The sequence below is a fragment of the Acinonyx jubatus genome, chromosome B4 (genome assembly GCF_027475565.1).
Source record: "Acinonyx jubatus isolate Ajub_Pintada_27869175 chromosome B4, VMU_Ajub_asm_v1.0, whole genome shotgun sequence".
Taxonomy (NCBI): domain Eukaryota; kingdom Metazoa; phylum Chordata; class Mammalia; order Carnivora; family Felidae; genus Acinonyx; species Acinonyx jubatus.
This window is the reverse complement of record NC_069387.1, coordinates 93,457,583-93,469,867: the sequence shown is the minus strand read 5'-3', so window position 1 is coordinate 93,469,867 and position 12,285 is coordinate 93,457,583. Positions and strand designations below refer to the sequence as shown.

General features: G+C 37.3%; 1 protein-coding gene across 3 annotated transcripts in view; it reads left to right on the top strand.

Moving 5' to 3' along the window:
• PTPRR (protein tyrosine phosphatase receptor type R) overlaps positions 1–12,285 on the top strand; it is a 241,745-nt gene that overhangs the window by 139,708 nt on the left and 89,752 nt on the right. For all 3 annotated transcript variants that reach the window (XM_027071251.2, XM_053226493.1, XM_053226494.1), the window contains one exon: positions 8,034–8,296. In XM_027071251.2, the coding sequence (XP_026927052.1) occupies positions 8,034–8,296 (263 nt within the window). The remainder of the gene's footprint in view (positions 1–8,033; positions 8,297–12,285) is intronic.

The following is a 12,285-nucleotide window of genomic DNA, read 5'->3' as shown; positions in this document are numbered from 1 at the left end:
AAAGAAAAATTCTACCTACTCAGACTGGATTTAACATGAAGTTAAGTTTATCTGATGCAACTATAACACTGACATGTCAACAGTTCACATTTAGGGACTTGTCAAATGTGATTCTCTAAAAAAGCTTATCTTTGCTCAAGTAGTTTTGATAGTGACCTTGATTTAAAGTAAGGTTTTTACTTGGCTCTCTCAGTAATAGTTGTGCTATCACTTTTGCAATTTTCAAACACATAATATTCTGATTCTATTTCCCATGATTTTGTTGATTCCATGCAAAAGAAAAGACACAATACAGAATTTCCCCTCTGGCAATAACTATATGTATGAGAGATCAAATACCATTATTTCGATCCAGCCTTCCTACATACCACAGAAACAAAAGGCATATGGTTTTATTATGAAATTTTATAGGTAAATTGCTGTAATGGTGGATTATGTGTGCTATGTAACAATAACATAAGGCTTGGCAAAATTTTTGAAATGTGACATATTGTTTACTTTCCTTAAAATAAAAAAAAATTATATTGCCAGGCATAAAATTAGACATGCATGACATTTTCAAATGTGTGACTTATTTAGCACCTCTCAAATGTGAATGTAGAGTGGGTGGAGCGACAAATAGACAAATACAATTTTCCAAGGAAAAGTGTGTGGGCAATTTCCAATCCATTCAGTCTGTTTTAGGTAGGGGAAATGTATTACTAAGAAGAATTAGTTATTAAACTTCAATAAACAATGGAAGGAACATTTATCATCAAAATTAAATCTTCAAATGTACTTAGAGGTTTATTACAAAGTGCAAAGGCATTTATGAAATGTAGGTAGAGATATCTACAAGCCAGATTGCTTCTGGAAAGCAATTTTAGAAAATACAGGAAAAGAGCTCTTGATGTCAACAAAAGTTTTAGCATGTTAGAGCCATAAAAAAGCCAATTATTAGTCATGTAGAAGTTTTCTAGTCATGGTCTTGGTAGCTGAGACAGGAAGTTGTATGTCAGATCACCTGCTATAGCCTGAGCCCCATGCAGTGAAAACATGTCACAGGTGGACATAAACAGCTACCCTCTTCTAATTGTTTATATATAATTGCTAGAGACTGAGGGAAATGGGAATAGATTTCTGGCTGGAATGATCTGTTTACAGAACCATTTCTGTAAAACATACCATTTTCAGAGTAGGCATGTGCCTTGAAGCAATTTTTAATTTTGTTTTATCTTAATAAAAACTGTTTACTTCTTAAGTATTAAGAATGCAATCCTCTTAATAATAAAAATAATAACAATAGTAATATTTAATGTCTTCCCTTTATTGCACACTTACTGGTACTAAATTGGCACTAAATTTACTGTGTGGTACTAAATACTTAATGTATTTTTAAGCCACTTTATTGAAGTATGATTTACATACAAAAAGCTGTGCAGATTTAATGGATACAACTTGGTGAGTTTGGAGATAAGTATATACCTATGAAACCATCACCACCATCTTTGTCATAGATCTTCCTATCACTTCCAAAAGTGTCCTCCTGCTCTCTATTTATTTTTTTTATTATTTTTTGAAAGCTGATTTATTTTGAAAGAGAGAGAGAGCACATGCATGCATGAGCCAAGAAGGGCAGAGAGAGAGGGAGAGAGAGAATCCCAAGCAGGCTCTATGCTGTCAACGTGAAGCCCAACACGGGGCTCAGTCCCACAACCCTGGGATCATAACCTGAGCTGAAATCAAGAGTCAGATGCTCAACCTGCTAAGCCAACCAGGCACTCAATTTTTTAATTATTATTATTCTGTATTGTGATAAGAACACTTAACATATGATCTACCCTCTTAGCAAAGTATTTTAAGTATACAATGTTGTATTATTAACTATAGACTCCATGCATAAACACTTAATGTATTTTAGTTTGCTAATTTTACTGATGAGGAAACCAAGATCCTGAGAGGATCAGTGACTTGACCAAGAGCACACAAAGGGACTGGGTAATTATACTGGGGAGAGAGGAGGATCTGTCCTGTGCACTGTCAAGTATCTAGCAGCATCCCTGGCTTCTGCCCACTAGATGCCAGTAGCACCCCACCACACACCCTAGTATGACAACCAAAACCATCTCAGAACATTACCAAATGCCCCTGAAGGGCTAAATCCCTGCTGGTTGAGAACCACTGTCTTACAACTTAATTCCATGACAACCCACCTATTGCCAGGTAACAACATCTTCCATTCTTTCCATGTTTTGTCAACCAAGTCTCTCTCTTGAGTATTTTTTTTAAATTTTAGGGAAAGAGAGAAAGAGAGATAAGGGGGGGAGGAAGAGAGAGAAAGCGAGAGAGAGAGAAAGAGAGAGAGAAAATCTTGAGCAAATTCCATGCTCAGTGCAGAGCCTGATGCAGGGCTCAATCCCATGACCCTGGGATCATGACCTGATCCAAAATCAAGAGTTGGATGCTCAACCAAATGAACCACCCAGGTGTCCTCACTCTTGAGTATTTTTAAAGTGTCTTGTAAGCATTATATATTCTCCAAGGCGTAGGCATCAGTTCTGCCTAATCAAAGGCGTAGGCATCAGTTTGTACACATATGACACAGATTAAAAAGCTGACCTGTAACCAGCGATGAAGGAAGCCAATGACTGTAAAAGTATGTGGCAAAGGTTCTTCAGCAAGAACATAAACTCATGAAGTAAAGAAGGACTTTGGACTAGAGCTACTTCTATACCAATATAATCATAAAAGTTACCTGTCAAGAGCTATTGAGAAAGCTGTTATTTCCTTGGCTGTCTCATTTTCATTTTTGAAAGTAAATATTTGCTTCTCCAAATTTTCATTTTAAAAATGAAAATATGCTTATCCAAATATTCCAATTTGGAAATGAAAATATGCTTCTCCAAAACCCAAATGTAAACAGGCAATCAAATGTTCTGATGTACATATTATATTCAGATGTGAAGAACTAAGAATATATAACATATGTATTATCTTTTATTAAAGATATTTTTGTGAAGGTACAGATATATTTGTTTCTCTTCTCATTCAAGTAAATAGCTGGCTTGCAATTAAGAAATAAAAAGTTAGGGACACCAGGCTGGCTCAGGCAGAAAAGCATGCGACTCTTCATCTTGGGGTCGTGAGTTTGAGCCCTATGTTGGGTGTAGAGATTACTTAAATAGATAAATATTTTTTTAAATAATCAATAAAAATAAATTAAAAAGATGTCCTGCCTTAAATTCTATTGCCTCATCTTTTAGTAATTATGTATTTAACTTAGCAATCTTGTGTTATCTTATTGGTACTGTTCTCGTATTTCTAGGATTTTGTTTGCGCAAAGTGGTGGCAAAGTGCCTTTGAGGGTTATGAAAACTGAAGAGAAGCAGTAAATTAACTGCCTCCCCCCAGTTCTTAGGCATCATACACAGGGTAGGGATATTTATCTTTAATGTTTTCTATCCTATAGCTCGTAAAAGTAATTATAATAGGAGTAAGAAGATTTGTCACTTAATACTAGATGTCTTGTTTTTTTCTTATGCAGTAATATTTCTCATAGGAATATTTAGCACCATAGTTTTAAAAAATTTAAGATTTAGCTTTACCCTACCTTTGTCAGTGAACGCCACCAGTGTAAAAGTTTCCAGTGTATGAGGAAGTGAACTGAATAAAAGACAAAAAGGATTCTTTTTAATTGCCTGACAGTTCAATTTATAAGAACGCATTTGTAGTTATACTCCCTAGGTGCATAGTCCTTTTCCTTAAACAGAGATTTTAATCCACAAAAGATATACTCTTAGATTTGGTGGTGTTGAAAGCCAGTGGTGAGAACCAATCTGCAGCAGATGTGATGTCAGAGTCAATCATTAAGAATGATAGCATGGCAAAGAGCAGCACCAGAAGTAATGTAAGGGTGTGGAAAGTACATGGGTCTGCAAAGCAGAACTGCCCCAGGACTTGGATCTGCCCTCGCTGACTGCTGACTTTGGGCAAGCCACATGATTCAGATGGACTGTAATTTTTCAATGTATAATTAAGTTCAAAAAAAAGAGGAAGGCAAACCGTAAGAGACTCTTAAATACAGAGAACAAACTGAGGGTTCATGGGGTGGGGGAAGAGGAGGGAAAATGGGTGAGGGGCATTAAAGAGGGCACTTGTTGAGATGAGCACTGAGTGTTGTATGTAAGTGATAAATCACTGGATGCTACTCCTGAAGACAAGACTACAAGGTATGTTATCTAACGTGAGAATTAAATAAATAAATAAATAAATAAATAAATAAATAAATAAATAAATAAATCACTTAATGTACAATCACTTCTATTTCTTATCTCTCTGCCCAAACCTCTGTCTTGTTATAATCCGAGATGTTGGACCTGAGACATAATTAAATTTCATTTTCACTCATTTTTACATAATTTCAAAACTCCCTTTTATATCACAATTTCTAGTTCTTCAGTTCTTAATTTTGAGTCATCTTTCTCATGAGTTTGGGTTAATTTTTTCCAGGAAATGTACACAGGCAGTATATTCCCTGACACCTTGTGTATTTGAGATACTATTAGCTTCATTCTCATGAACTTCAATTTATTGAGGTGTGGAATTCATGCATTTTTTTGTAAATGCATTTTTTCCTCAGTCACAAAAACTGTCCCATTTTCTCCTCACATTTATTCTTTTTTCAACTGTCATGTTTTTTAACTGAGCACCTTTTTCATTCCATATCTCTAATTTCATGAGAACAGGGTATAGTTTATTTTGTTCATAGCAGAATCCTCAGTAGGTCTCACAATACATGACATTCAGTGGGCACTGAAAAATAGCTCTGAATGATTCACAGCTCTCTCACTTAGTCTGGTTTATCGTTCACAGTGACTTTTCTTTGACTTCTGTATGCCATTGTTTCCCTTGTTTTCACCTTCTTCTCTTTATCTTTTTGCTATATATTCCAGGCAATCTCCTGACTTTGCCACATATGCCACTGGCTGTGTTTTCTGCACTGTCATTTCCGTTCTTTACTGCTTAAAAGATTTTCATCCTGCTCCCGAGTTTTCAGCTTTTAAAATCCTTTTCTTCTTCATCTCAGTCTGATACCTTTTCATCTTACATTGTTGTGTTTTGCTTCTTTTTGATTTTTTAGAATATTATTTTGTTAAGCAGACTTTTTAACAACATATTTTTTGCCCATTTTAACCATTTTCTATTTTTATTATTGTAGTTAAGTTGACATACAATGTGTGTTAGTTTCAGGTGTACAATATAGTGATTCAACCATTCTATATATTACTCAGTGCTCACCATGATAAACATAGTCACCACTGCCACCACACAATGTTATTATAGTATTATTGAGTCTATTGCCTATGCTTCTGTTACTTCTATATTGTATAAATGGAACTTGGTACCTCGTAATCCCCTTCACCTATTTCCCTCATTACCCTACCCCCTTCCCTCTGGCAACCACCAGTTTGTTCTCTGTATTTATGAGTCTGCTTCTGTTTGTTTCTTTGCTCATTGGTTTTGTTTTTTAGATTCCACATATAATTGAAATTATATAGCATTTGTCTTTCTCTGATTTATCTCATTTAGTATAATGCACTCTAAGTCCATCCATGTTATTACAAATGGCAAGATGTTACTTTTTATGGCTGCGTAATATTTCATTGTGTATATATGCCATCTTCTTTATCCATTCATCAATGGATGGACATTGAGGTCGCTTCCATATCATGGCTATTGTTACTACATAATGCTGCAGTAAACATAGGTATGTATATATCTTTTCGAATTAGTGTTTTCATTTTCCTCAAATAAATACCCACAAGTGCTACCAATGTATTTTGAGAACATTAGACAAATATTTTCTAAAATTTTCCTGAAATACATTCTCAAAGGTATTTATCTTCTCCATTATTTCAGATTATTTCTTTCTCAATTTATTTTGCAATTTAATTTTTCTGTTTATTAATTCTTTAACAAATAGATATGTATATGTATATATTTTTTTTCCAGTAGATTTCAAATATAGATATAACTAGAATTTAAAAGAACTTTGAAAGAAAGACTTAGTCTTAGGACTAGAGTGAATGTGATTGAAAAGTGCCAAGAAAGCCCTCTCCCTTAAAATATCACTCGTTCAGCTAATGGATTTCAGACATTAAACAAGGGAGTCCAGTTGGCCCAAAGCTTTTTGAAATGCAGACATTGTCAGTGCTGTAATTACAGACAATGGGTTAAGTCACCCCTTTATGTGCATCAACTTATCAAGTCACTTCCCGAGAACATACTTGAAGAAATACAAGGGCATCTAGTTTCTTCTTTAAGTTTATATATTTTGAGAGAGAAAGAGAGAGAGAGAGAGCAGAGGAGGGGCAGAGAGAGGGAGAGAGAGAATCCCAAGCAGGCTCTGCACTGTCAGTGCAGAGCCCAACACATGGTTCGAACTCAATGAACCATGAGATCATTACCTGAGCTGAAACCAAAAGCTGGCCACTTAACCAACTGAGCCACCAACTAGGCACCCCAAGGGCATATAGTTTCTGCGGTAATTGGAGTAGAGGAGTCAGCGTTAAGAGAAAAAAAAAAAATCATTATGTTGTATGCCTTAAACTATATAATATGTCCATTACATCTTAATAAAACCAGAAAAGATAAAATAATCTTTTTTTAAAAAGTTGAAATAGGGGTACCTGAGTGGCTCAGTCATTTGAGTGTCTGACTCTTGACTTTGGCTCAGGTCATGATCTCATGGTTCATGAGTTCAAGCCCTGCATTGGGCTCTGAGCTTACAGCTTGGAGCCTGCTTGGGATTCTGTCTCTCTTGCTCTCTGCCCTCCCCCTACTAGAGCTTTCTCTCTCTCAAAATAAATAAATAAACATTAAAAAAAAATTCTCTCCCTCTGTCGTTGTCCCTTGCTTGCATACTCTTTCCCTCTCTAGAAAATAAAAGTCAATCATAAATTAAAAAGGAAAAAAATAAATAAAAATAGAAAAGAAAAACTGATTAAAAGAGAAGCCTGAGGATGAGAAACAAACTCTACTCCCTCACAATTCAGTCCATGGAGGGTTCGAGCAAAGTCAGCCCAATTCCTTCAAAAATTTAAAAATGACAATCCTACCATTTCTGAAGTGAATTAGCCATTCCAGAAAGGACTCTGAGAATGGAGAAAAGTAATATGTTTGCTTTTTCCTACATGCATTCAAGATTAAAAAGGAGAGGGGTGCCTGGGTGGCTCAGTCAGTTAAGCTCCTGACTTCAGCTCAAGTCATAATCTCATGGTTCATGAGTTTGAGCCCTGCGTCAGGCTTTGTGCTGACAACTCAGAGCCTGGAGCCTGCTTCAGATTCTGTGTGTGTCTCTCTCTATTCCTCTTCCCACTCACACTCTGTCTCTCTCTCTCTCTCTCTCTCTCAAAAATAATTAAACATTAAAAATTTTTTTTTAATTAAAAGGGGAAAGAGGTGAGAAATGAAATTCTGGTTATCCAAATTTTTCTTTGATAAGTGCCCTACATTTAAATTTTTCAAGAAGTTACAAGATATTCAAGTTAATACATGGCTAGTGTGGATATTTACCAACATAAGAAATTAAGATTTATAACATAACCATGTTTTCATTAATATTTTACAAGATTTTATTCTCCCATGTTGTACTGGATGAAGGTCTCTGTTTCTGTAAATGTCATCAGCCCATACATATTTCATGGCTCTTCCTTTCATCAGCCTTCCATTTCAGCCATTTTGAGTAAAGATTTGCATGTGATCAAACTGACATCTGGCACTTTCATAAAATTAGCCAAATTTTCTTTTGAATATATATTTGAAGAATAGATCCATTAACACATTTGTTTAACAACTAGAAATACCAACTATATCCTTTTGGGGAAAAAAATCTCAATATAATAAAATTGAGAGACCATTCTGGAAGGCTTTGCTTAGTTGTATTATCATTGAACCTTCATTTTAGTTTGTCTTCTGGGTCGGGTTGGAAGAGATTATATTTTGTTGTTTAGTGTGCAAAATATGACAGCAAGACTTTGTATCTCCTTCTATAGATTCTTTACAGATTAAAAGAAAAGTTTCAGTTTTCCTTGCGACAAGATAAAGAGAAAAATCAGGAGATCCACCTATCACCCATTGCATTACAGCCAGCACAGTCTGAGGCAAAGACAGTCAACAGCATGGTCCAGCCCGAGCAAGCCCCAAAGGTGCTGAATGTGGTTGTGGACCCTCAAGGCCGATACACCCCTGAGATCAAAGCTACCACCGCTGTCTGCCCTTCTCCTTTCAAAATGAAGCCCATAGGACTTCAGGAGAGGTAAGAGCTTTTCTGTATCCCCCTACAGGTTACTTTTTTTAAAAGATTATTCACCAATTAAAAATGATAGAACCAGAGATGATTGGCATATTGGATTTAAAATCGCTTACTGCCATCTTGCTATGTTACAAAGAATCTAGCTATGCTACAAAAATATTTTCGTTACATCAGATTCCATTTAACCTGTGGAGACCCAAGCCAAGGTCATCTTCAAGTACAGAACAGCTTCTATAATCAAATGTACTGAGTACATTTTAAGGGTTGATGATGTAACATAACACTATCTCCTTTAATTGTCATTGAAACTCTGGTAGATAGAAGGACTAGGAATAAACTTAAGGTTATTTCCTACCAAAGCCCACATTGTTTGATGTGAAGTGGGAAGAATCATTGTCACAAATCAATTTTTTTAAAGTTTTATTTATTTATTTTAAGAGAGTGTGAGCAGGGGAGGGGCAGAGAAAAAGGGAGGCAGAGATAGAGAATTCCAAGCAGGCTCCACACTGACAGCACAGAGCCCGATGCACAGCTTGAACTCACAAACTGTGAGATCATGACCTGGGCCAAAATCAAGAGTTGGACACTCAACCAACTGAGCCACCCAGGCACCCCACAAATCAATTTTTTATGAAGTTGTCCCTCTTCTTCTTCTGAGCAAACAGTAAATCTCAAAATCCATGACATTTTTTTTAGTTGCCTTACCTGCCTTTGTGATGTACTTATACTGACACATTCTCACTCAAAACAAAGCCAATATATGAAAACCATGATATGCAAAGTACATAAAACCTAATTCTTTACTTCCCCCAAAATATCAAGTGAAGCTTTCCCAAGGTATTTCTTTATTTTTAATTTTTTTTTTACATTTATTCATTTTTGAGAGACAGAGAGAGGCAAAGTACAGCGGGAGAGGGGCAGAGAGCGAGATGGACACAGAATCTGAAGCAGGCACTGAGCTATAAGCACAGAGCCCGACATGGGGCTCGAACTCACAAACTGTGAGATCATGACCTGAGCAGAAGTAGGACACTCAACCGACTGAGCCACCCAGCCCCCCACCCCCCCGCCCCGCATGCTATTTCTTAAAGTAAGAAGCTTCCTATCCATACTTAAAATATGAATGGGGTACTTGGGTGGTTCAGTCAGCTAAGCGTACAACTCTTGATTTTGGCTCAGGTCATGATCCCAGGGTTGTGGGATCAAGCCCCCCATTGGGCTCCGTGGTAAGTGTAGAGCCTACTTAGGATTCTCTCTCTCTTTCTCTCTCTCCCTCTGCCCCTCTCCCCCATTCACTCCCTTTCTATTTCCCTTTCTCTCAAAAAAAAAAAAAATATATATATATATATATATGATTGATGTTATATCCAACACTGCATGTGAGGGTAGTGGGGAAACTGAGAGGCTCTCAAGGTACACTCCCCTGGTTCATTTTCCTCTTATTTTCCTATATCTTCATTTTCTGTCACTGTCCTTTTTGTTGTCTTAGGTTTTCAGATCACATCTCTAAATATATTTCCCATCACACACACACACACACACACACACACACACACACACACACACACTCACACATGCCACATCCCTTCAGAAAATATAAAAACTTCAGAAGACCAAAGTGGTCATTCAAATTTTTTGAAATATTGTCCAAAAAAATGAAAGGGATTTGTTGCAGTGATCTCTAAAGTCCTGTAAAGGGAGAACACTTTGACTCCATAACAGAAGAAAAACATAGAGCAATCAAGTCTTCCTTCCTTCCTCATCACCCCCAAATACTGTTTGGTTTCCTGATGGATCCATGTGGCTCTCCAGGTACTATTTTCTTAGTTGGGTACCACAACACTGCTGTCTGGGCTGTAGACAAGATGGAACTCTCTCCTGGAGACTAACCAGGAGTCCGGAGAACTGGATTCCAGACCCAGCTCTGCCCTTTGCTGGATTGAGTGGCTTCATATGCATCATTCACCTACCTGGGCCTTACTTTCTTCATCTGTAATATGAAGGGGTTAAACTTGACTTCTTTGCTTCCTTCAGGCTCTTTTGCTTTTGTCACTCAAATGAGTTTTATACATTGATTTGCTTCCAAATGAAACCTCAAAGCAAGTATCTGAGGTGATGTACCACAAGCGGGGTGGCAGAAGAGATTTGCTCCGATGAAAGCAATAAGGTGGTCATTTTCTACAGATGATTTAAAGATGATAATAAAACTACCTAAAAGTCAGACTTTTACTATCATCATGCACTGCCAATTCTAAGCAAGGCCAGTGGTGAAATCCTCTAGGAAGTACCTATTGCCAGAATCCTACCTTTTGTCGGCCACTGCTGGGCATGTTTGAATTTCAAGCAGCATAAGGTTAACTACTCCTTTATTCATTTAAATGAAGCGAACGTTTGAGAAAGGAGCGTACAGGGATGGTGTCTTACTCATCTTCATGGTCCATGTGGGGACTCTAGCAGAGTAAGTGTGTAATCAGTGTCAGATTCCCTGCCACCTGGTCTACAAACTTCCCCGCCTCCCCACCCATCGCCTCCCACTTCCTTCCCACTTCAGAGGAGGAGAAAGCTCTTCTGTCCACACGGACTCCTCCGGTCAGTTGCTCCCACCCCTGATAGCTCGCTCCATCAATTTTCCTTCTCTGTTTTCAACTGTGCCCTCTTTGCTAATGTGGTGACTTTAGCATAGATTCTCTTGTATCAAAGAAACTTCTTTAACCCATTTCCTTCTCTGGTTCTTGTCTCTCCTTCCTTTCTCAGAGGAGTGTCTTATTAATAGAGTAGAGTGTATTCGTTGCCTCATTGGTCATTTTCAAACTTTAATCCTTGCTATTTGCACACTTGCCAAATTTATCAATGGCCTAAACACCAAATACAAAGCACATATTTCATTTCTTTTCCCATCTAGCACCAATGTCTACTTCATTTCTAAAATCTTCTCCTTCTTTGGCCTCCAAGACACTATCCTTCTGGCTGTCTGGTGGCCACCATTAGGTTCCCACCTAGATTCCTTTCTTCCCTTAGCTTCCAAGTTCCATCAGAGAGGCTGATTTGAGCTGGAGGCACTGCTTTAGGAGCTATCCGGGTGTCAGGTAGCAACAGAAAAGGTGGTTGTGGTTGGATTACTTAGGGAGGTGGGTCCAAGGTAAGAAGAGGGAGTGGGGAGTAGGAAGGGCATCTGGAGAGGGAAATTCAAGTGTCACTGCCTCCAGAAGCCATTCCTTCCTTCTCCTTTTTCCTCTAGCCCACTTCACCAATATTATTCATTCAGTTTCATCTCCTCTGCCCCCTTCTACTTTAGCTCCACAACCCTGTGTGCATACAGTATTTATAGCATTTCTCAACTGTATGTAAAACTAATCTATCTTATCCCATTGACTAAGCTTCTTAAGGACACATATATGGTTTACATGTCTCTTACATGTAGAACATAATTCCTAAAAAGCAAAAGCTCCTGGAAATAAATGCTTGCATGAATGAACGAATGATCAATGTTATAATGAATAATTCTCAGGTGAGCTTTCAGATGTAGGGAAACACTGCTTTTCCCATCACCCCTTCTTCCTCTGTTCTCACCCCATTTTTTCTGCCATAATTCCCTGCTAAGATGGTATAGTGATATTTCAAGAGTGGTAAAATATGACAGGTGTATAGTGTTCCGTGCAATCAAGAAACATTTCTGAGAGTTTTAAAAGCCTTAAAACTTAATTTATGCTTATGTGTTCTAATGGTGTCTTTAAAATAGACTTGTGTTTTATATCCCTCCATCTTCTGATCCTGAAGTGAAATAATAATGCCTTGTTTATTGTATGGAAATCTGGCTTCATTAAAATCTCCATGAGACCATAGAGGCTGAACTATGAGTCACTTGTCCCCAAAATATTTTGGGTCATGCCATATAAATCTCTCATATCTGATGGAGAGTATCTATTCCTGTGACATTATTAATAATAAAGTATAATTTAAAAAATAAAATAAATAAATAAAAGAAACTATAG